At 37.6% G+C, this 26,073-nt stretch overlaps 2 protein-coding genes across 6 annotated transcripts in view; one reads left to right on the forward strand and one right to left on the reverse strand.

Moving 5' to 3' along the window:
* Positions 1-15,327, forward strand: part of NDUFAF2 (NADH:ubiquinone oxidoreductase complex assembly factor 2) — a 187,633-nt gene extending 172,306 nt beyond the window's left edge. The window contains exon 4 of the mRNA XM_030843888.2: positions 11,106-15,327. Within this exon, the coding sequence (XP_030699748.1) occupies positions 11,106-11,348 (243 nt within the window). The 3' untranslated portion in view covers positions 11,349-15,327. The remainder of the gene's footprint in view (positions 1-11,105) is intronic.
* Positions 15,328-15,932: 605 nt separating this feature from the next.
* Positions 15,933-19,989, reverse strand: SMIM15 (small integral membrane protein 15). 5 transcript variants are annotated; one of them, XM_060295804.2, is made up of 3 exons: positions 19,849-19,977; positions 18,422-18,552; positions 15,933-17,503 (listed from the first exon to the last, which is right to left on the reverse strand). In XM_060295804.2, exon 3 carries the CDS (start codon positions 17,489-17,491, stop codon positions 17,267-17,269), a length of 225 nt encoding a protein of 74 aa, XP_060151787.1. In that variant the 5' UTR covers positions 17,492-17,503; positions 18,422-18,552; positions 19,849-19,977; the 3' UTR covers positions 15,933-17,266. The 5 variants fall into 5 exon arrangements, with proteins under 5 accessions (XP_060151787.1, XP_069901241.1, XP_030699773.1 ...); XM_070045140.1 differs by having other exon boundaries at positions 19,724-19,863; XM_030843913.3 differs by lacking the exon at positions 19,849-19,977 and adding an exon at positions 19,590-19,608.
* Between the last annotated feature and the right edge of the window lie 6,084 nt (positions 19,990-26,073).

Here is a 26,073-nt window from a genome sequence, read left to right on the forward strand (position 1 = left end):
GTGTGAATGAACCAATGAATGAGTGAATGAGAAAATAGGAAAGAACCTATAAGCATTAGCCTGGTACTTGGCCATTGGTGCTAACTCAGCTCTTCCCTACCTTGAGTCCTCCAAAAGTCACCGCCTTTGCCTGTCCTCTCTACCCACAAGAAAGCTTCATAAGAGTCGGAGCCAGGTTTTATCCTCTGTATCCCCAGGGCCTTGAACTGTAGGTGCTCAGTATATATTTATTGAATGAAAAATGCATGAATGAATGAGGATATCTTTCAGGGCTCCAGGTCCTGTTGTCCCTTTCATCGGGGGACAGTATCCTTGCATTAGGTCCTGGGGAGGGAAACCTCTGGCCATGATATTTTTGAATCTTTAGGGCAGATTCTGTATAGCGGGAGCTGCAGCTTCTCTAACTCTGTGTCTCACCTTCTTGCCCAGCTCCTCTACTTCCCTTTCTCAACCTCGGAGAGAAGAACTCTTTTCTCCCTACAGCAGCTGGCACATAACAGCTCAATAAATGTTAGCAGTCATTCACAGATGGAACCTTCTTTTTCCTCCAGGGCTCCAGCCTCTCTGCCATTTCTTTCCCACTCTCAAAGTCCATGCCCGGAAAGCCATGGGGACCTGACATTGCCTTCTCTTCCAGGGATTATGGTCTTTCCCCTTCTCACGCAAGGGAGCAAGGTTTTCTTTGTCTCCCACCAGGGCAGTTCAATTAAATAGGACTAATGTTAAATGACTCTAATTGTTTTTTTGTTAATGTTTAACTGCTAAATTCCTTTTTCAATTAAATGATTGTGTCTTTATGCTCAAAGGTCTTTTTTTAATATATATATGGAAGTTCATTTGTTTTATTAAGGGAAATACCACCTGCAAAACTATTAATGACTTGAGCTCTGTGATTAGTTCATTTTAGTGACATTTTGAGATTTAATAATTAATCTGGCTCAAGTTCAAAGAAAGAAAACTCAATGCCAGAAATTCCTAGCGAGCAAGGAAAATAAACAAACCTTAACGATTGTTCCCTCAAATAACAGGAACCATTGAGATCAACTTCTTGCAATTAGAAGTGTTTTGAAAAAATGAAGGAGAAAAGTTCAAGAAAGCATGTCAAAACAACAAAACTCAGTCTACATTTTCATTACTGTGATTGATCAAAGTCTGTTTGCAGCAGACTTGAATGTGAATAAATTAAAGGTGACATTGACTTGGCAGAGGCACACTAGTGATTGGCAAGAACACATAGCAGGAGCAGCTTCTGTAAGCAGAACTTGCTTGGTTGTTGTTTCATTCTAATAGATTTCTTAGCAACCCAGCGCTATCATACTAACCTACGCTCTGTCATTTATTTACCATTTTGGCTTCTACTCCTACCCAGGCAAGATTAAATTCATTTTTGATTACTAATCTAGCAGGCATCGCCTCTGGTCTGAGCACAGAGTACCTTTTGGTGATCTCATAACATTTTGGTGACCTCATAACCTCCCCTCTTTTTTTCTCTTCTCTCTTTCATACATTGAAAAAGGGTGATATAATAACTTACTATTTCATCCTGGCAGTTCAACTTGTAGAACTAGAAAATGTAGTTTAATTAAACAATTTGGCAATATTTTCAAGCTTAGGCATTGCTACTGCTATTGTTAGGTTTAAATTGTTTCTTGGTATGTTATAAAGTTGACACTGTAAAAAGAATATTCATCTTAGAACATTTTGAAACAGTTACAAATCAAATTCCCATTATAATCATGTTGATTGCTGGGTGGAGTATGTGGCATATACTGGGAGGCTACTTTCTGGAGGAGACCATGTTACAATAACCATATGTCTCTAAGGTTTGAGGACCTGTACCATACTTTATGTCAAGTCTTCACTTAAATCTATTTACTCAATCTTTTTGTATTCTTCAAAATATATATATATATATATATTTTTTTTTTTTTTTTTTTTTTGCGGTACGTGGGCCTCTCACTGTTGTGGCCTCTACCGTTGGGGAGCACAGGCTCCGGACGCACGGGCTCAGCGGCCATGGCTCACGGGCCCAGCCGCTCTGCGGCATGTGGGATCTTCCCAGACCAGGGCACAAACCCGTGTCCCCTGCATCGCCAGGTGGACTCTCAACCACTGTGCCACCAGGGAAGCCCCCAAAATATTTTTAAATAGACTCAAAAGCAGTGTAGTCATACCTTAAAATGTTTAATGTTGATTAAAATAAAAATTATTCATTAGTATGTATAGTTTAAATTATGGAAAGAAAATGGGGCTGTCAAAGTCAAATATATTTATATTATGTATATCACATGGTCTAGTGAGAGGTGAAAATGTACGGGTAGAGGAGAATGTATTTAGTAATTTAAATACTGTAGAAAGTTGATCTGTTTCTAAGACCAAAACTTTCATTGTATCTTTATTTTATGTGTACTTTGAAAAGTACATATCTACATCCAATAGTTATTAAAGATATATTTACACTAAGCTTTTGCCACAAATGTATTGGTAATTTATAATTTTAAACTAAAACTTAAAAAAAATTAGGTTCCTGTTTTTTGTATGTAATATAACTGGATCATTATGAAATGGCCATGGTTTTGTTCCCGTAGAAAGCTAAAAAAGAATTTAGTGACATGGGAAATTTTATCAATATCTGTTAAGACTGACTCTTAAGTCTTTACTTGCTTTTGAATATCTAACAATGAAGCACTGTTGAATTTACTTTAAACTGTATTTAGATTTTTTATCTTGGGATTTCTTTTGTACTTAAGTTTGAACGTAGTTATATATGGTATACATGGAGTTCACAAGTACTTGAAACCAAATGGAGACCATTTATAAATAACAAACTCCAGAGGAGTGTGGAGCCAGACTGTCAAAGAAGAAATGGTTGTATAACTGTATTCTGCCTGCCATTTTTCCTGGCTGGGTTCATAGCACTTTTAGAACAAACTTTATAATTTCCTAATAAAGAACTGACCATTAGCTCTATTCCATTTCCAGGTCTATCTGTATAAAAATTATAAAATAATTTTGAAGTCTATTATTGTGGAATTTTATCTTTAACATGAATATCACACCATCATATATATGTACATAGAGTGTATTACTGAAATATTCCTTGACAGAAGAATTTTCTCTTTACTAGGCTGAAACTCTAAAGAGAGAAACAGGGTTAGGGGATTGAGCTCCTGAATTATGTCATGAAAACCATTTTTCTTTTTTATTTATACATACATGTGGCACATACAAATAAGCACACTAAATTTAAAAATACTAGTGATACTTTACGTAAATTATTAATGACGGGTAATTTTTAATTTGTATTTATATGCCCTTGTCCACAAGGTATATGTGTAATAATAGATATTCCTAAATGCTCTTGTATGTATGCTTAGATCTGTATCCAAATACTCAATTCTGTTTAATAGCGTAGACTCAGAACTGTTCACTCCTTCACCTCTTGTCCAAGTGTGGCCCCAGAGATGCAGAATGACTGGATACCTGAGACAGAAAAATCTTTGGGAAACTGTTTTAACTCACTCAGATATTTCTCAGCCCTTTTCTTTCTCCAGTACTCACTGAGTAATTAAATTTTCTTCCAGTCAAGATGACTTCATCAGAGAGCACTTGTGGACAGCTCTCTCTCTCTTCCCTCAGATGCTAGAGTATGGTTCCAAGGTTCAGGTTTGCATTGCCTTAGTGTCCTTTATCTCTCCCAAGGCATCATCGCAGAGACCTCTAGTCCTATTCTGCCATTTGTTTCACCTCTTTTTTTATAGTCCAAGTATCCAGATCTGTTATAGTACCTCCCACAGCTATAACTGTATATTAGAGCTGATTTCTTCACCATTTCTACACCAAAAGTCATGTGTACTAGATTTTCACATAAGGGACTATATGATTAGATTGGGATAATATAATTCCTAACCTCTTTGAGTCAACATGTTTGAAGACTGCATTTTCAGGCCTTAATTTTTGTCTGTATGTTGGTAGTTTAATAAAAAACAACTTTAAAAATGCTTTTGTGATTACCACACTTAGCAATTTGCAACATGTAGTACAACAACAGGACAGCTACCAAAAGGGCTCTTAAGCAGGGCTCTTAGCAAAGAAGTGGCACTGAAAAGGACTTGAGCTGCAACCTTTTGGGGGCTTGAGTTCTCATCACTGAATTAATAAATAGTGCACAATAAATAACCATTAACTTGTCTAAACTACAAAAACAGGGTTAAGCTTGTTAAATGCATCCAGAGCTTTTTTTTTTAATCTTTTTTCAATGTAATCCTACACAAACAATGGTAATTTATAATTTGATGTAGAAAAATATATAAATTCAAACATTTAACACAATACTTTTCACAACTGAGTTTGTCTATTTTTCCAATATTAAGGCTCTGTAAACAACTCAAGCCTAAGCTAATTTGCTCCAACTGAACACCCCTGGTGCCTGTTGAAATGAGATTGTCACAGAACAATAGTCATTCATAAACAATATACTTAGGAAAAGTTCTGAAATATCAGATTTTGGTACAGCTTGTGCTTTCTCTGTTGTCAGTATGGTTTCTTTCTCTTCTTCCCTGAGATTGGTTGAGAATGATATCCTTCAGTACTTCACTCCAGGGGACTCTTTGATGTGACCTTCTCAGAAACGAGTTAACCTCATGCATGACTTTCTGATTGTCCACCCCACCAGATTCAGCTTAAGTGGAGAAGGGCCATTGTTGACATACTGCTTCAAATCCCAGGCCAGGGAAGCCAGGACAGTGGTGCGAGACATGGAAGGTTTGGTGGGCAGAGGCTCTTTGTCAGGTGGGAGTAGGGAGGGAATGAGGTGTCATCTGTCTCCCAGGTAGTACTATTAATCTGAGGGCTGCATATGGTCACAATAGTCCTCTTGCATTTCAGGCTGTACTTCTCCTCTATTTAGTGGTAACTGACATCTTTGCAAAGCTTGAGAAGTCCTTCTGGTGGGGGTACAGTGATGATAACCCTCAAAATCTATAGCAGTAGTTTCAATGCACAATGTGATGACGCTCCTCATGGGCTCAAGGAGCTGGGAGTGGGTAGACATAAAATCAAAGGGCATTGAGTACCTAGCAGAGTGTCCCAAAGTCTAACATTTTTCCCTGCAATGAAGTCCTTCATTCTGATATTTTTGGCACTATTCATTCCTTTATGTAGGTTCAAGTTTCCATATTGTATCATTTTTTCAACCTAAAGTATTTAATACTTCCTTTAATGTTCTTGTAATAGAAGTTTGCTTGTGACAAAAACATCTTTTTTTTTTTTTTTTGTCTGAAAATGTCATTATGCCTTCATTTTTAAAGGATGTTTCCACTGGATATAGGATTCTAAATTGACAGTTTTTATTTTTTTTCAGTGTATTAAAGTCATTCCATTGTTTTGTACCTTGCATTGTTTCTGAAGAGAACTCAATAGTATTTATCTTTGTCTCATAAATGTCTTTCTTTTGTAGCTTATTTTAAGATTTTCTCTTTTATCATTAGTTTTTAGCAATCTGGTTTTGATATGCTTTGGTTTTGTATTTTTCCTACTTGGAGTTTTTTTAGTTTCTTGGATATGTAGATTTATATGTTTATCTATTTGATATATTTTTTAGTCATTATTTTTTCTCCTTCCTCTTTCTTCTTTTTCTGTGATTCCAGTTACATGTATGTGAGACTGCTTAATATTGCCCAACAGCTCACTGAGGCTCTGGTTCAGTTTTTAAGCAATTTTCTCTCTCTTTTGCTTCAGTTTGCATAGTTTCCATTGCTTTGTTTTCAGATTCTTTTTTCTCTTCTTCTGCAGGTTCTAATCTGCTGTTAAGCATATCCATTACATCTTTTATTTCATGTATTGTATTTTTCACCTCTAGAAGTTCCATTTGGTTCTTTTCAAATGTTTCTACATTTCTTCTCTTTATGTTAATTTTTCTTTTAAGTCTTTAACATATTTATAGTAGCTGTGATAAAGTCCGTATCTATTAATTTCATCATTTCTATCATGTTTCTGTTGACTGGTTTTGGATCACACTTTCCTTCTTCACTTCTTGATTGGATGATAAACACTGAAATAGTATATTGTTTACTGTCTGTGTTTTGTTGTCTTCCTTTTAAAAATGTTGAGGTTTTTGTTTTTTTTTTTAAGTATATTAATTTACATGTGAATCAGCCCAAACTTTTGGAGGCTTTATTTTTAAGATTTGTTCAGGTGGATCTAGAGCAGTACTGTTCAATAGGAGTTTCTGCAATAATGGAAATGTTTTGTGTCTGTACTTTTCAATATGGTAGCCACTAGTCACATTTGGCTACTAAACACTTGAAATGTGCCTAGTACAATTAAGGCACTAAATTTTAAATTTTAATTAATTTAAATAACAACATTTGGCTAGTGGCTACTGTATTGGACAGTGCAGATCTAGCGTTACCTCAACTCTTGTGCCAATTTACTCTTACTCGTAAGGAGTGATCTTTCTGAAGTCCTTATACTAAATGCCCTGCAGGTTTGGTGAGGCATCTCTGGCTTTTTAGAACTTGAATGTCCCCTAGTCTCATGCAAGCTGCAGCAGTTGTTCAGTTTACAGCTCCCCAGTAGTTATTCTTTAGCCAGAAATTGACCTTCCTGGCCCTGTAGAGTCTCATCCTACCCACATACAGTTTGATACTCAGCTGAACACTCAAGGGTACCCCTATCCAGGTTTCTAGAACTCTGTGTGTGTGTGTGTGTGTGTGTGTGTGTTCTGGTACTGTGCCCCACAAATTTCAGCTTCCTCAGCCTTCCTAACCAACCATCTCTATCTCTTTAGCTCAGTGAGGTAACCAGCCTCTGCTTGGGTTCCCTGACCCTGTGCAGCAGCCTCCAGCTGAGGTGATACAGGGCTTATCTCGTTTGTTTCCCCTCTCTCGAGGATCACAGTACTGCACTGGCTGTTGTTTAGTATCTGAAAAGTTCAGTATTTTGGTCCAGTTTTCTAGTTGTTTATGGCAGAAGAACTAGTCTGACACCAGTTACTCCATCTTGTTTTCAAGCCAGTAGATTATGTCTTACTAACACCTCTGTTCTCAATCCAGTGGTAGTGGTTGCTGCCTTTGTTGGAGACTGTAGCACATTAAATTGGAGATTTTTTCATCCTGGCAAAATTATGAATTTTGTTCATTCTTCATAAGGATAGCAATTGATGTAGGGATCCTGCTATTTACAAAATGTTCACAACAAATAGTTATTCAATGTATGTCACAAATTAGTGGGTTAAATTTTTAAGTACTTAAAGACATAAGTATTGAGACTACATTTCTACCCTGAGATGAGAAAGAGGGACAGATATAAGTTTGGTGTGTTTATTTTTAATGGAATAGAATAAACAATCACTATTTAAAAATCCACCTGTAACATCTTCTGTTGTACTATTACTGCCCAATAGCCAATTCTTTCCCAGTCTTTACAACAGCCCATAGAAGAAGGCAGTACTGTAATCTCCATTTCACACAAGGAAACTGAGACACAGAGAGGTTAAGCAACATTAACAAGGTCACAGCTAGTAAATGGCAAAACTGAGATTTATATGCAATTTGTCTTGCTTCAAAGCCCATGTTTTTAACTGCAAACTTTCAGAAGGTCTAACAGTGTGAACAGTATGCATATGAGTATTTGAGATGTAAATTTTATGTATACATAGTCACTGTATTCCCATTTTCAGATAAAGAAACTGAGACTGAACAAAGTTAACTGACTTTCTTGGTGTCACAGATAGTAAAAGGTAGATTTGGGATTGCAACTATGTGTTTGGGTCAAAGAACTATGTATGTGGATAGTCATCAGAGTTCTGTTTTTTTTTTTTTTATGAAAAAGTGATATATTGGAAACAAAAATAGGGGTAGACATTACGTAAGTCATGGTATAATGCAAGTGATAAAATCCATACAACTATTTTTTTTTAATGTGAAAGAATACTGACAGGGTGAAAAGTGGTATGCAAAAGGATAAATATTTGCTTTAAACATACAAACATTTATGTGAAGACCTACTTACCCTTGGTTTATCCCTAAAATGCTGAAACAAACAATGTTTTTATTGATATACATATTGAGACTTAAGGTGATGTTTCCAAGGAAATAATGTAAGGGAAAAATCCTTGCTTTATAGTAATTTCTGCTATGAAATAGGCTTTGTTACAGAATTACTTCTGTTTCTCTTTTAGTCTACAAATTCCTATTTTTTCCACCTAACTACTTTCATTTTATCTATTCCAAATATTTACAAAACTAGATTTCCTTTCACAAATGATTTATGTTCTGTGTAATTTTTCTGGAAGCTGTTGGCAGGGGTCTGGTAACCATTAGTTTAAAAAAAAAAAAAGACAAATTCTTTTCTAGGAAAAACTATAGTCTCCATGTTTTTCAACTCTGAAATCTTTAATCTTCATATTAAAATAATTAACATATTCAGATTGACTTTTTATTGGCCTAAATAGCTGTTATAAGAAAGAAACTACTTGGCAGAGTAATGATGAGTAAAGAGAAATTATATGAAGGCAGGAATAAAGGAAGAACAGCTCTCTGCCCTCAGTTTCCTTTCATGCAAAAGGCATAGGCTTGCACCAGCTGTAAGATTGCAACAGTAGAGCTGAAATCCCTAAAGGCAATGTGACTGATGCTCTTATACCAAGCCAAGCAAGCTTTATACCAGCTTCTCAGTAGTGTCTTGCTTCCTGTGGTGGGCTACTAGTGCAAGTTCAACCCTCGTGAACCTTTCATTCTGCTCAGGAGAAAGAGCCTCCGGGCTGACACACCAGTTCATAGAGGGTCTTGAAGAGTCTGGAGATGAAGTGAAGATGAGATGGCCTCAGACTGAAAAATATTTCCACCTACTTCCATTATTTCCAGTATCATATTGAGGGGTTTCTTTTGTGACATATGGTCACCCCACCTGAGAATTCTACAGAGTATATGAAAGGCAAAGCCAGACTCTCACCCTCACTCATAGCAGCTGTCCCTAAACTCATAGTTACTGTGGTTATTAAATTACTCATAGGGAATTGATCTGTTATAGAAATTACAAGAATATTTATAAATATGCCTTCCCTCACGTTTGCTTTAGGAGAGGTTTCATTAGATGGGCCCTTCTTTGTGTCTAAAAGTCTATAACACTACAATCTCCTCAAATCTTTTCCTGTAAGTATAGACCATTATTTTAAATGTGATTTTAAATATCAGGGTTTACCTTTTTGGAGAACTATTATTGCTTGAAATTCATGTTAGAAACAGAAAGATTGCATCATATATTTAAATAACCAGATGTGTCATTTTTTTAAAGGAACCATTGTTTTAAATAAATTTATTTAATTTTGGCTGCATTGGGTCTTCGCTGCTGCGCTCGGGCTTTCTCTAGTTGCGGCGAGCGGGGGCTACTCTTCGTTGTGGTGTGTGGGCTTCTCATTGCGGTGGCTTCTCTTGTTGCGGAGCACGGGCTCTAGGCGCGCAGCCTTCAGTAGTTGTGGCACGCGGGCTCTAGAGTGTAGGCTCAGTAGTTGTGGCAGGCGGGCTTAGTTGCTCTGCGGCATGTGGGATCTTCCTGGACCAGGGCTTGAACTCGTGTCCCCTGCATTGGCAGGTGGATTCTTAACCACTGTGCCACCAGGGGAGTCCCAGATGTGTCAATTTTTTAAATGTTGAAATTTTAAAATAACTTGGGAGAATTTGTTTTTGTCAATGTTGTCAGATATTAGTTATGTTAACATTCATATTATAAATAACAAATATATTCTTTTTTTTTTTTTTTGCAGTACGTGGGCCTCTCACTGCTGTGGCCTCTCCCACTGCGGAGCACAGGCTCCAGACTCGCAGGCCCAGCGGCCATGGCTCATGGGCCCAGCCGCTCTTTGGCATGTGGGATCCTCCCGGACTGGGGCACGAATCCGTGTCCCCTGCATCGGCAGGCGGACTCACAACCACTGTGCCACCAGGGAAGCCCAACAAATATATTCTTAAAGAAAAATCAGAAAATACAGATAAGCGAAAAGAACATTTAAAAATTTCACTCAGGGAATTCCCCGGCAGTCCAGTGGTTAGGACTCTGCCCTTTCAATGCCGAGGGCACCCATTCAGTCCTTGGTGGGGGAGCTAAGGTCCCGCAAGCTGTGAGGCACAGCCAAAAAAAAAAAAAAAAATCCACCCATTTAGAAATAATTAAGATAGAAGAGGAAGAAGGAATCAATAAAGGTAAAAGACGTAATTACTATTCATCTGTTTTTAAGATGCATATCTTCAAATTTTAACATCTCTGAAATCAGGATGTGTGAAGGAGTTTGCCTTTTTTAGTGGTACCTATAACAGCGATGCATCTTAAATTTGATGGTCTTGTATTCAATGAAATACAGTAATAGGTTCATTGTTGTTCGGGGTATAGATCCTTACAAATAGAATAGCACATCTGAGTGACAAAACTGCATTGCACAAATTGCTTGCACTGATTTGAGGAAGCATTTCCAATAGCAAAGTGCCTCTCTGGAACTGGTGTCTAAGGCTTGCTGAACTCTGATTCCGTTTCTGTCCTCCTCTTCACTGCCATACCACTCCAGAGGCGAAAGGGAAATAGATGGGACTTGGTCCTGGCGCTAACCATGCTTTAAGTCCCACAGAGAAGAGACTGGCAGGAGCATCCTTCTGAGGCCCTCTCACCTTCACTTCATCTCCAATAGAAAGTACAAATCACTGATTAGTTTTTGAGGCAGTAAATAGCTGTTAAATTTAGAAAATCTTTGGTAAGAGTGACTTTTATGCTTTTGTGTAATATTTCATGTTAAGTGGTTTGTTTCACTTACTGGGTAGTAAATATTTCTATTTCATTATCCCTCTCATCTTTTTATTATAGTATACAAGGAGATAGCTGTTTAATTCAAAATAACATCACTCTATCATTATATGGCTTTATATAAAGCTATATAATCAGATAGCTTTTTCAGACTTACCCTGTACATATCTATATATTATTTAAATGCAAGGCAAGTATCATGTATATATGTACTTAATTTTTTTTAGCTATTTTATTTTTATAAAACCTGTAGTTTGAGTTTTCTTCTAACTAGGAATTTAATGATTTCTTCCATTTATATATGCATGCAGGAAATAATGAAGAATGAAAAACATAAAGAAGAAATTAAAACCAAAGACTTTTATGAAAAAGAAAAACTCCTCAAAGAGAGCAGCAAGGAACACTTGGCTCCACCAGTTCAAACTCAGATTAAAGGGCATGCCTCTGCTCCGTACTTTGGAAAAGAAGAATCCTCAGTGGCTCCCACCAGCACTGGTAAAACCTTTCAGCCAGGATCCTGGATGCCACAAGATGGCAAGAGCCACAATGAATGAATGCACTGTGGTAAAATCATTTCATTTATATATGTATGTGACTATTTTAACAAGTAAAAGTAAAAAGTTACTTCGTATTTTCTGACTGTACAATAGTTCTCTATTCCAGTAAACTTAAGAACTTGTTTTTACTATGCATAAGAACTGTGAGTTTATGAACTATAGGAAACTAACTTCTTTTAGACTTAAATCCTTCACTTGATTTAGTCTTCATTCTCTGTTTATAAATTTGCTTAGTTTTTTTCCTCTTTGAGTTGCTCCCTTGAGAAGTATCTTGTAGCTGTAAATGCTCAGTACATTTTAGATCCTTACGATCATTTAGAAACCACCCAAAATATATCTTGGTAGAAAATGATAAGGGTAAATATTGAACTGTCCTAAATGATCAAATATAAAAGGAGAAGACTGCTATTTCTGTAGAGGCACTCTGTAAGATTCTAAAGAACTAATCAAAAACATGAACTTGGATAAAACACATGGAGGCCAGGATAAAAACACGTGGAGGCCAAGAAAATTTATTTGATAAATGAAAAACACCCTATGATATAGTAGATGGGACAAAAGCTATTTTATGGTGGAATTGAGGTTGGAGTTTTAAAGAAGAATTAGGACCAATGGAAGTAGACAATCACAAAAGTCTGAAAAGATGGTAAACAGAGAAATGGTACAGTAATTGCAGTTCTGTGATTAAAAATTACTTTGAAGAAATAGAAAATAGGGCAGAGTTCTCAGAACGTGATTCCACTGATAGTGGAGATTACAGTGATTTCTATATTGGAGAAAATTATAGACAGATGACAACATTAAAACAGATTATATATAAAAGTGTCATACATTTTCTGAAGTGCACAACCAAGTTTTTGTTGCTAACAGAGTTCTAATTCTAATATAGAGGTCTTCTAACAGTGTTTGACATTGTAGCAACTACTCAATAAATATGGACTGAGATTTTTACTTAATATTAGAAGGTAAAAATTTTAATTGCTTAAGAAATAAACTACAGAAAAATACAACTTTATAAAATGTTATACTGAAACAAGTAATCAAATGTAATCACCATAACACTCATGAAATGACAAAAAAAAAAAGCCCCTAGGTGGTAATATTAACGTTCCAGCAGCCCTGTTAATATCAAGTTAATCATTCTGTCTCTTTACATTATTCCAAAGTAGTATTACATTTTACCAAAGAGGCAAAAAAGGAACTAGCTCTTAGGCAATATAAAAAGAGATAAAATTTGTTGTATAATTGACTGTAAAGGAAGATGTTCTTGAACCCCAGGTTACAGGAAAAACTGTAAATTCTAACACGCTAGAATAGAATGTGTCTACTACCAAATTCCTATCAGCTTATTAACTGTATTCTATATACATATTTTACAAAAGTTTGTTGTGTAGGCTGTTTATAAATATCTTAATGTATGACAGAATTTACATTAATTTTAATTTTAAAATACCTGTTTTACATAAAAGAAAATCTTAGCCAACAGTTACGTTACATAAGAAGATGATACTGGCCCACCCATTATTAGTAAAGTATGAACTTTCAAAGTGATTTTGAGAATAAACTTTGTAGTAATCCATCCACACTCCTTTCCTCAAGACTAACATTTTTAGGATGACTGGTTTACACTGTTAGGTGGTATCAGAACAGAGTTCTGAGAAGATTTAGTCCTACATAAAAACTGAACTATAATCTTGGCCTAATTAAGATTGCCTTTCTAAACAATCTTGTGTTTATATGTGGCTTTTAAGCCAGACACATGCAAAGCAGAATCAGAGTTTCACATATTCACTTGTCCACCATATTTCATATTTTAAAGTTATATTTGGGGAATTTATAAGTTTTTTTTTAATGAAAATGTTTTTCTTCATCTTTTCAAGACAGACTCCAAAACCCATGCAGATTTTTAAATTTCAAAAGTTAAAATGTTCATTTTAAAATAATTAAATTGGGGCTTCCCTGGTGGCGCAGTGGTTAAAAATCTGCCTGCCAATGCAAGGGCCATGGGTTCGAGCCCTGGTCTGGGAAGATCCCACAGGCTGCAGAGCAACTAAACCCACGCACAAGTACTGAGCCTAAGCCCTAGAGCTCACGTGCCACAACTACTGAGCCCACGTGCCACACCTACTGAAGCCTGCGAGGCTAGAGCCCGTGCTCCGCAACAAGAGAAGCCACAACGAGAAGCCCGCACACCGCAACCAAGAGTAGCCCCCACTCACAAACTAGAGATCCCACGCACAGCAACGAAGACCCAACACAGCCAAAAATAATTAATTTAAAATAATAATAATAATTAAAGTGTCATACATACCTTAAGTTCTCTCAGATAAATCCTTCCTGACTTCCTGTGCCTCTGCTATACATGCATATAGCATTTTTTCCCCCAAAGGCCTTATTATACAAACTGCTCAGGTATACATGCGTTGCCTTTTGGGTTTAACCATATAAATCTAGCCTATTAGCTATGCCTTGGATATCTGAAGTTAAAAATCAAAAAAAATGGAGGAAATAATTTTTCCCCATTATGTTATCCTTTTGCATTCCATTTTTACTGATTTCTGGCTCTCATTTACTTCCTAATTTCATCAGCCTTGACCCAATACCATCATACTGACTTTTTTAATGCTGTCTCATTAACCACACTATCTAAAATGTAACCTGAATTCATTTAGACTAGGCTTTCTCAAACTATTTGTGTTCTTTGGGGGAAAAGAAAAGAGTCTATGATAGTCAAAGAAGGTTAAAAGACTCCAAGAAATCCTGAAGAAATGAATTGTCTTATCTTGTGTTTCCCAAACTTTTGGTATTTGAACACGGAATCCCCTTTAATGTTTGAGAAATACAGAATTTGTCCTTATATGTTACAGATATGAAGTAAATCAGAGTGATCCTATAATCAGTTGCAAACCTGAAAGCAATCATCCCTAAATAGGTATCAGACTTCCTCTAACTTAAAACCAGATGAGGTATAAAGTGCCCCTAACAATGGGTGACGAGCTGTTACTTAATAGTGGATCTCAACATTGGGTTTCTAGCTTACAGCATCCGAACTTATTTCAAGTTTGCTCACTGTAATTTCAGGAAATAGGTTTAAAATCCCCTTGCACATCTGATACAGTAACACCATGCTGAAGTTTACCACGTGGACGCTATGGATCAAATTCTGATGCACAAACTTTTTGGTGGTAAAATGTTTGTTATAGGCAGCTTGTTTTTCCTTCAAAACCAGCCATAATTGATTATATTAGTTCTAAGAACTTCAGAAACAACATAATATGTAGGCAGTTTTTAAAAGAGTTATTCTGGGTAACAGTAAATGGGATTCTTGTAACCATAACAGTATGTTACAATAAAAGATTGATTTTTCTGAAGACTCTCAAAACTCATAATACACAGTCCCCAACTTAATTTTTCAACTTTACGATACACATTCACATTCAACAGAAACGTTGTTTGAGTTTTAATCTTTTCTCGGGCTAGCAGTGTGCAGTAGGACACTTGTGATGCTGGGCAGTGGCAGGGAGCCACAGCTCCCAGTCAGCCATGCAATCACAAGTTAACAACCGATACCCACACAAACATTCTGTTTTTCACTTTCAGTACATTATTCAGTAAATTATTTTCAGCTTGCAATGGGTTTATCAGGATGTAATCCATTTTAAATCGAGGTAGCTCTATAGTCTCTAATTTACACCACCCCCCAACACACACAAACATATAGACACATATTATAAAACCTTGTTGATCTCAAATGTATAAAAAGGCTCCATAAATTTTGGGAAAAGCTGAAGAAACAATAAATGGCCTATGCCAAACAAATACAAAATTGTATTAAGACTAACAGGGACTATAGAAAAACCTATTTTAGTTAAATACCTTTAAATTGTCACAATGAGCAATGAAACCATAGCTTTAGTGGATAACTGTAAGTTTTGTTTAAATTTCAATGACAATATAAAAAGCATTATCCTAGATCACCTGAATAACTAATTTGTAATTAAACACTGAATTATTTCAGTGCTTGGAGCTGCAATGTGTTGATCACACTGGCACCAAGTAGGAACTGACAACCTAAAATAACAGTAATAAGTATTGTTCAACCAGTCCATAAACATTCTCAGAGGTCCTTAGGTTCTCATATTTGAGAAACATTGCTCTCAACTTTTACAAGTACAGTTGACCCTTGAACAACATGGGTTCGAACTGTGTGGGGCCACTTATACACAGATGGTTTTAGTGGTCAATACTACAATACTACATGATCCAGTGTTGGTTGAATCCACGGATGAAGAACTGTGGCTACAGAGGGACCTCGGAACTGCAGATATGGAGGACCTGCATATAGGAAGGAACAATGTATAGGGAGGGTCCACTATAAATTATACAGGGATTTTCGACTGCAAGGGAGGACTCATGCTCCTAACCCCACAAAAAAAAACAAAGCCCAGTGTGGTGTTCAGGGGTCAACTGCATGCTTATCTATAAATGAAATTTGTAACCCTCTGAAAAGTCTAACTTCTATAACATATTTAACTTGAATTATTACTCCTCCCCCCACAAAAAAAAAACAAAGCCCAGGACCTCTTTATAAAAATGTATCAAATTTATTTCAATATCTAGTTTCATTTTTAAGTTAAAACTTTTAGACAATTTTTTTGTAATTTAAGATTCATTATCAGGGGTGAGGAAAACATTAATAAGCTATTAATTACTGACAACAAAATTATTAACCATGCATTTATAAAAGCCATGTTAAAGAGTAAAAAGTTCCAGTTATACTACTTAACTGAAGGAAATATCCTTCAGCCCTTTATTTCTAACTATAACACATTCTAATTTTGACATGATTTACACCTTTTTCACCCAACTAATACTATGCTAAACAAACTTTTTCCAACTGTTAAGCCTTTCTTTACCATTTATGAAATATGACTTAACTGTTACTCTTTCAAAGTTCCTTAAAAGAGATTTGAATTTTAATTTTCACCATGAACCTGTTTGATCAAAAAAGTAAAGGACATCACTACCACATGAATTAAAGAATGGAATGAAAAACAAAAGTGGTATTATATAATCAGCAAATTATTTTATAAGACATTTTAACTACTTCACATTTCTACTTATAGCACAAGTGAGAATGAACTGGTTCCAAGGTACTACAAGGTTTGGCATTTTTACTCCAAGCTTTAAATCATAGTGTTGATCTACTCAAGTCATCTCTAAGAATGGCAGTGTTCATAAGTACAAAAATTGTTATATCCAGTAAGTGGTATTCTACATGGTCAAGATAATAAGAGAATTCTTTATAAAATTAGATTTTTAAAAATGCAGAATGTCTGGTAATTACCAGTATCTCAAAAGCTAAAATGAGAAAAATACAGAAAATAGAAGTACTCGTTGAATAATACTTTGCTTTGAGGAAGCCAGAAATGATTCTATTTCAAGAAATAAGTAATAATGATAAAAGATGTGATTAACACACTGTATCTCTTTTAAGCCAAAGCATGCTTTTCACCGCAGGACAATTCTGATTTTTACATTCTTAATCTCCTTTGTCCAGAACAGGACCCCATTTTAAGCCATTATTTGAATAGAGTCCATAATCTAAAGCCATTTTTCTCCACAGGATGTTTTCACTGTAGTACATATGCTGCAAAAAGGCAAATGACTAAGTCAGTTATAAAGAATCTGTAGCATAATAAATGCCAATTTACAGTAACTGTCAACAGACTTCTACACCGAAGCCTAAAAGTTGCTATAGTACAGGTGAGAACTAACATGATTCTTCCACATGCTCAGACTTCGTTTACTAAATAATACTGTCACAAGATCTGAAAAGAAACCTTAATGGGTCCTTCCAAAGCTGCATAATTTTCCAGATGATTTTCCTCTGGTTGCAGAGCCTGTTCATTCCTTCAATCCTTTTTTAGTCGTTTAGCTTTTGCAATATTTTCTTGACGTTTTTGTTTCTTCTTTTGCTCCTTTTCCCTGGCCTCGATCATCTTGGCCAATTTCCAAGACAGTACAGCACTTGCTAGAAACAACGGAGTTAGGGCCAGAATAACTGTTGTAAGGAAGCCATATGGGTCCTTTGCAGCCCATTCCACAACATACTCAGCCCAAGCCTTTATATCAAACATCTTTGTAGAGGCCTTAGGAAAGCAGGGGGTGGGGGGAGAGACAAGAGAAAAGCCTATGTGGTTAATCAAATTTTGAAAAAGGTACCCCATACAATTCAGTTAACTCAGAATTCCATTATCACTCAATAGTTTGGTTGGTTGTTTTTAAAAAGTACTAATTAGTACTATTTTAATAAGGACTAATGTTTCTTGTAAGAAAAAATAATTCACCTAGGACAACCAGAAGAGTGACACTTAAAAGATGTGAAGCTATAGAAGATAAAAGGAAAAACCATGTGGAATCTGTCATAAGGACTAGGCATTCTCATATGCCTCCTATATTCAAGACAAATTTTATTTAGCAGCAGAGTTTTCAAAGAATTTTGAGTTTTATGTGCTCATTCCAGGAAACAGCTGAATCCCATTATGTCATTTTTTTACATAGCCTTAGTTCTATTAAGTGCTAATTAACAAAAGTACAATCATCAAATTTGCTATTTGAAAGCCACAGAATATGTGAAATGCCTGGAGAAAGGGAGGTAATGGATGGCTGTTTCCAGGAATGAAAAGAGAGGGTAAAGGAACCATAATATCCATTCATATGCAAAGAGTTCTATAAGCAAAAGGTGACATGCTATTTTATGCCCTCTTTCAGCTTTGAGGACTCCTATTTGAGGACATAATTAGTAAATGAGAACAACTTTAATAGATGAGAAAATTAACCATTACAGGTGCCATGCGTTTTGTTCCGTTTTGAGTTGGTAAGGGAGGGCCATCTGGCAAATGAGGATGTTGTGGATTTGAGTGACATTTTCTATTTTGCCCCAGAGGCTTTTCAACCTTCATGTTTGTGTTGATCTCTATTCAAAGTGGAGAATCAGAATACCTGGGGAGGAATGGGTGTATATACAGTCACTTAAAATTTCAGCTGGGATTTAAAAAATCATCTACCTTATGCTTTGAGTAGTGATCTCTAACTTTGTCCTGGGATTATTAGCCAATCACAATTTCAGATGACCCTTGGTTGGCTGTCTTCTTTAGCTTTACCATACACTTCTGAGAGAATGCTTAAATTCTATATACTGGTTGGGTTGAAAAGAATAGATAAAAGAAAAACGTTAAAAGTCAACTTTAAGGAATAATTATAATACAATTTTAAATGGTAAATTCTCTATATGCAACCTATAAATGACATGTAAAATCGCCTGGCACATTAAATACATTTAATATCTATTGCTTTCTAATTTTAAGAAAGAAATAATTACACAATGGTAAATGCCCTGTAAGAAAATCCTAGTTACTGGAGATCAAATATTTTACTAAATTACTTCAAAAATAAAATTATTTACGAAGTTCACCAACATATAAAATAAGTTAGCTCACTGATATGTTACAGCATATCCATTCCTAGATCTTGAACTTTTTATACTAAAAAAGTCAATTATTTGTTTATAGGGTTAAGTATACAATCGCAAAATCAAACACCGCTTTACTCTTAAAAGGTTTTTTTTTGTCTCCCTATTATACAGTTTGTGTTCTTTATAGAAAACCCAGATAAGCAAAACAAAATATATATCACCCACAATCCCATCACCTACATAAAACTACCATGACTGGTTTTAATTACATCCTATCTCAACTTCTTCATATTTTCAACTGAAGACACATTAAAGTACCTAAGATATCGTTAAATATCCTAGCCTCCCCACCCCATTCGTAGGCTCCCACCCACACAGTCGAGCCCAGGCTCTACGGATATCCATCTGTTTCTTCAGCTTCTCCAACCCAGTAATGAATTAACTAATGCAAGATTCAGAGATGAGCAAAAGAACTTTGCAATAAAGAGTAAAGCGGAAGTGAAGGACCCGGTTATGGCCGAGTTTTAGCCATTAACACAGAGAAAGGAGTTACCGTCCACAGGACACAAACCTCCCATGCACCTCAATTTCGGACCCCAAGCGCACGCGCCTCCCACACTCCAAGGAATATTTTCTTCCTTCCGAGAAGGATCGGCCGGGCTTGATCTCCGGGCCAGACCCGCGCGGCGCCTAAAGCTGCAGCTGATGGCACCTCACAGCCATCCGCACTTCCCCTCCTTCCTTGTGTTTTCCTCGCTCACCCTTCCTTCCTCACCGCACCCGGCCGCCCGCCCCTGGGGCCACGCTCCCCAGACCCTCCACCTCGGCGAGCGCGGGCCCGGCGGAGCTCGCACAACGGGCGGCCCCCGGGAATCAGAGGTCGTCCCCGCCACACCTTGGGCCGTCGGCGCCGTGGCCGCCTCCGCCGGGCACGGGGGCAAAACTGCGGCTGCGGCCACCACCGGCCTCCCCTACAGCGCAACCGAGACTGTGGGTTCGTACCCCCAACTCCCAACTAACCTCCAGGCCGGAAGCAGGAAGGCGGAAGCCGCGGCTTTCCCGACCCGCCCACAGGCCGGCCCTTGCCTGGATCCGGCCTGAGGAAGTCGAGGGGCCAGTTTCCGGCTGCGCCATTGCTGTGTGGGGCCCGGGACCCGGACTTCGAGCACGCGGGGAGGGCGGGGCGGTGCCCGGGTTTCCGGGGAGCGGCAGGTGAGGCCACGTGGGGCTAGCGGCGGCGCCCGGCTGGTCGCTGGCTCGGATCCCGAGTCTCGCGCCTTCTGTCGGGGCGGCGTCTTGCCTGAGGCTCGGGTGGGCTCCGGCCTTCGGGAGCTGGTCCGGAAGCACGGAGGGCCCCCTACCTTTGCCCCCGAAGTCAGCCGGGGAACAGCCGCTCCCCTGCAGGAGCCCGGCCGTGGGTGGAGGGCCCCGGTGGGTAAGGTCCGTGACCCTGGGAAACTCCAGCCAGAGAGCGGCGGCAAGAAAGGAGTTGGTTCCCACAAACCGCCCAGAGTCAAGGTGAGGGTGACACTGCGACTCTTGAAGGATTCTAGCGAGTTCCTCGGGTTCACACTCCACTCTTTGACCTTCTCATCTTCGGGTTGGACAATAGTTAACGCCTCACGTCGAGGAGACAAAGCAGCAGCTGGACCGTGGTGGGTCCATCGAACCTTGTTATTAAGGGAAAATGCAGCCATGCTGTGTGAAGAGGGGTTTTTAATATAAGAACTTAACTCTTTCACAAAAGCATGATCGATACTTGCCCAGAGTAAACTTGATAAATAATTAAACTGGGCGTAGAGTTCCCACCGAGGTACTTGTTCTTCCAATACACAAATAAAGGGATTCAAAAGTCAACAAGCAGAAAGAGTGAGTTAATATATTGTCTTCTAAACTAAAGGAACTGAGAGATTAACTCTGGTTTGGTTGGTGATCAGATTTTGTGGTCTCTTGCACTGAACTGCTCTGTTTGACTACCTCTTCAAATGTTGCAAGAGCTCTTCACTGTTGCGTGCCAAATAAAGCAGGTTTTTATTCTTGAAATGCTATAGAATGTTCTCTTTGAGGCGCAAGTTTTGACATGTATAACTAGTTTAGGTATAACAGTAACTATTATTTACCAGGGAACAGGCTTTTGGCAAATAAGCTAATGATGTAAAATACTGTTTGTTGGGCATATGTTAATGTTTGTATGTTGTATTAGCAGCAGTTGTTTTCTTATTCATTCTTGTTTGAAAACTTGGATGATGGTTTCAAAGCTTGTGCTGCTTGGACCTATCCTGTACCTCTAGTAGCCAGAATAAGACTCAGTCATTGGATTGTGTGTACTGAAAACTTGACTTGCTGATGGTAACTCTATGTGGTTTTGTAAACTTGCCCAAATAGTAACTCCAGGAGAGGGTCAGAATTTATTTTAACGTCCTTCACTCCAGAGACCAATATGTGTATGTTGTTTTATTTATTTATTTTATTATTTATTTTTTTTTTTTTGCGGTACGCGGGCCTCTCACTGCTGTGGCCTCTCCCGTTGCGGAGCACAGGCTCCGGATGCACAGGCTCAGCGGCCATGGCTCACGGGCCTAGCCGCTCCGCGGTATGTGGGATCTTCCCGGACCGGGGCACGAACCCGTGTCCCCTGCATCGGCAGGCGGACTCTCAACCACTGCGCCACCAGGGAAGCCCTGCGTATGTTGTTTTAATCACGGTTAGAGAGTTTTCCTCATTATTGCCTCCCCTGTAGCTCACTCTGCTGCATCCCTTGTGAAATGCATAGGAGTCTTGGGCCGGAATAAAAGGCACAGAAGAAGGAAGCCTCGGTAGGTCTTTGGCTCTAGTGTAAATCAGGTTTTCACTGTCTAATATTACTGATGTAGCTTCCAGTTCCAGGGCAGGCTGAAAGCCCAGGAATAGCGTAGCGGTTGCCACAGCTGAGCTCCCTACTGCTACCTGCATTGCCTTAATGAAAGGTGGCATCAAGATTGGTTCAGATGCTGCGGAATACTTTCTAGATGAGTCTCAGCTTGGGAGTTGAGATTCATAGGCCTTGTCTCTGCTGATCTGATACTCTGATCAGTCACTCTGAGCCTGTTTCCTCTTGTGTATGTGGAAAGCTATTAGGTTATCTCTGGGGTTCTTTCAGCTTGAAAATTCTGTTGATTGGACTGGATTTGGCCATTTTTCTGACTTCGGCTTCATAAGCAGCAGCAGAATAAGGAATTTAGTGGAAATACCATAGCCAGTTTTCTTAAAGGCTTAGTCTTTATTTGAAAGATCCTTAATTGGCTTTTTATTCTCTTGCAAATGTGTTTCAGAATATCAACTTAGAATAACAAGGAAATAAGGTCTGCTTGTATTTATTTTTAAGAAATAAAATCTTAACCGTTTGTGTAGCGTTAACCAAAGTAACTAAAGCTTGCACTATTAATTAAGGAGGGTTTGTCTTTGCATAAGAATAATTCCTTTGTAGCATATCACATCACCATCTGCACTAGTTACTCTATTGCAGTTATATTTTGAAAATGGAGCCTTACTCCCCAGTGTTCATTCCAGCACTATTTACAATAGCCAGGTCATGGGAGCAACCTAATGCCCGTGGACAGAAGAATGGATAAGATGTGGTGCATATATACAATGGAATATTACTTAGCCATAAAAAGGAACAAAATTGGGTCATTTGTAGTGAGGTGGATGGACCCAGAGCCTGTCATACAGAGTTAAATAAGTCAGAAAGAGAAAAACAAATATTGTATATTAACACATATATGAGGAATCTAGAAAAATGGTACAGACGAACCAGTGTGCAAGGCAGAAATAGACACAGATGTAGAGAACACATGTATGGACACCAAGGGGGGAAAGAGGTGGGGGGGGAGGTGGTGGTGGTGGGATGAATTGAGAGATTGGGATTGACATATATGCACTAATATGTATAAAATAGATAACTAATAAGAACCTGCTGTATAAAAAATGAAATAAAATTTAAAAAAAAAGAAAATGGAGCCTTAAAAATTTCTGAGCTTTTTTCCTCTTAAGAAAGGAAGTCCTAGTCTTTCATTAGTTTGTTTAAAACTCTTTTTTCTCTTGAATGATACAAAGTTACATTTCACCCTGACTGATGTCAAAATTGTGAATGAGTAAAGCCTGAATAAGATTCTATTATAATAATCTAGAGTTAACTAAAGATTTTAAGAGCTTCCTTACCTGCTGAACAATTTGTGCTTATTTCCTGCAGTAACGTTTCACATATTTGACTTATTTTGATAGAATTGGTTTCTCCCCTAAGTTTTATTTCTGAGTTTTTCCTACCATTAAAACACAATGCAGGGCTTCCCTCATGGCTTAGTGATTGAGAGTCCGCCTGCCGATGCAGGGGACGTGGGTTCGTGCCCCGGTCTGGGAAGACCCCACATGCCGCACAGCAGCTAGGCCCGTGAGCCATGGCCGCTGAGCCTGCGCATCCAGAGCCTGTGCTCTGCGGGAGAGGTCACAACAGTGAGAGGCCCGCGTATCGCAAAAAAAAACAAAAAAAAAACCACAATGCAGATACATTTCTTAATAGGTACATTTATGTAATTTAAAAAGTAATAGTCGGGTTTTAGTAACATTTGGAAGACCATACTGCAGAATAATAATTTTTAAAGGCTATTTATTGAATACTTACTGTGTAGCAGGTCCTAGGTTAGATGCTTTGTATCTGTTATCACTAATCCTTAGACTAAACAACTCTGTGGGATGGTATTCTTATACCTATTTTACAGATAAGGAACCAGAGACTTAAAAAGTAGGGCAGAATTCTAAACAGATCTGGCCCCAAAAATCCCTGCTTGTTTTTTTTAATGTCAAAGACTAGACAAAAATGCTGATTTCATAAAATGAAAGTAATTTTTTAAATCTGTAATTGTTAATTTTAACTAATAATCACAACTAAAATCTTCCCATACTTCAAAATTGTCTGTTGCCCAGGTGGTGGCAGCATGTCTCAAAGAGTTAGTGTGGTGTAGAAGGTTTTCTCCAGCCTTGCCAGTTGATTTGCTTCTTCATCCCACATACACGACCTATCTATCAATCTCTACTTCTCTTTTGGGCACTTTCACTGCTATTAGACCAACCCATCAGTGATTCACTCAACTTTCCACCCTCCCTTCAGCTTCATCTTCTGAATGGGTCATACTCTGCCAGTTTGCTTTCAGCCTATTTTGCCTACAAAGAAAGCATCACCAAAGTATTCTGAAAAATTCATTTAGGCCTATCCAGTAACATGACTTTTGTTTTTTCAAATATTGTTATTTTTCACCCATTGTTAAATGTAATTTGGCAAAAGCACATCCTAAATGAAATAATTGGCTAATATTATTATGAAATACTTGTCTAAATTAGAAGGCATGCTTCTTAAACTTTATGGGATATACCAGTTAAGGAGGTAATGAAAAGCTTTTAAAAGATAGAATTTATCTTCAAAATAAGAACAAGAAGATTCAGTAGGGAGCAGTGAAAGGTCATATAATTCAGAAGGAGATATACATACGTGTGTGTGTGTGTGTGTGTGTGTGTGTGTGTGTGTATCAGAATAATTAGTTAAACCTGCCTTAGCCAAAAATTGCTTGGAACATTATCTTTGCAGGCCTGCTACCTTCCTAGAGGTTTCAAATCAGATGATACCTCCTCACAAAAACCCTCTCTACCCCTATTTTATTTTTCTCAAAACACTTCAGTCTGACATCTTGTTTATTGTTTATTTTTTCCCACTAGAATGTAAGCTATATGAGATCAGTTACCACAGTACCTAGAAAGAATATTGTTTTGAATAATTGATTCCAAGATAGAGCATTGCCACTTACAAATAAAACTTAGTGTTTGAATGAATCATGAAATAATCTAAATCCTGGGAACTTGTAAAGCTCGTGTTAAAGTACCCAACAGTTATTGTATGTTTTGAAAGTAATAAGGGTTGCCTCAGTAAGAATAGGTCTAAAGATTAGTAAATAAGATGTTAGGGAAAGATAAAAATAATTGTGGTTATTTTGTTAATGAAAGAAAACTAGTTGCTTAAGTCTTTCCAAGTATGTAAAAGTATGTTAAAGGAACATAGTGATTCATCATCTTCATTGATAAGATAAAAGGAATGAGTCCTAGACTGTAGGTGCTAAGATTTAAGATAAGAACAAGCTAGACAAGAGATCTAAATAGAGATCTTTGAAAATGGGGTGTGTATATGCAGGCTAGATGCCCTCTCTAGGTATTTCCCAGCTTCAGATTGCAAAAGAAAGATTAGATAGCAGATGCTTCTCTTGTTGATTATTCCTTGGTGCCTATGGCCTTTTCTGCACGTTTAAGAAACATTTCAGTGTGTTTGAGTGATATGTATTGCTGCTTTGGGTACTTTATAGAAGTCTTTTCACATAATATTAAAAATTGGGTGTTTCTGCTTTTTTGAACACTGAAACTATTTACAATTCTGTATCTCCAGAATTTACTATACATGCATATGCAGCAAACTAATACCCTGTAATTAGAGGGCACCCTTTTGGAAGGGTAAAGTTTCCAGTAAATTCTTCTGAAGCCTTGGATTGCAGTCCTGTTAAAGTCATGAGAGACAGTAAGCTTTCCTGCTGAATCTAGAAGTTCAAATTTTAGGCTTATCCCTAAATGATGTAATAATATTAGCCGTGTCAAGTCACCTTTAATTTCTGTGCTAGGGTCTCGTAGCCATTAAATAGGAGTTGCTATCCAGTTGAGAAAACTAATCCACGTATAAGAATCCTTCAGTGTATATAGCTGATTCACTTTGTTATAAAGCAGAAACTAACACAGCATTGAAAAGCAATTATATTCCAATAAAGATGTAAATAAATAAATAAATAAAAAGAATCCTTCAGTGTAAAAACAATGTGTATTGCAAAAGCAGCCCCTAGCACCATCACCTTTGCTGAGTAACATTTTAATTTTAAACATTCCACCTTCACCTAAGCAAGCTACTTGAAGTAACCATATCAAACAACCATATTTGCTGTATGATATTGTCAGGTATGTTGTCCTCTGTGTCATACAGTGCCCTTTATATAAAGTCCCATATAAGATATTTTAGAATGTGATTCTAAAAAATGTTTTGGAAGGCACTTTTTCATAGGAAGAATTTTGCCTGTCTTTGATTTGACCGGAAGCTCAAGAGCCAAATTTGAAATTCATGTTTAACATCCATCCTGACTTGCATACTTGCATTTCTTTTTAAATATATTTTTCCTAGGA

The sequence above is a fragment of the Globicephala melas genome, chromosome 3 (genome assembly GCF_963455315.2).
Source record: "Globicephala melas chromosome 3, mGloMel1.2, whole genome shotgun sequence".
NCBI classification, from domain to species: Eukaryota; Metazoa; Chordata; class Mammalia; order Artiodactyla; family Delphinidae; genus Globicephala; species Globicephala melas.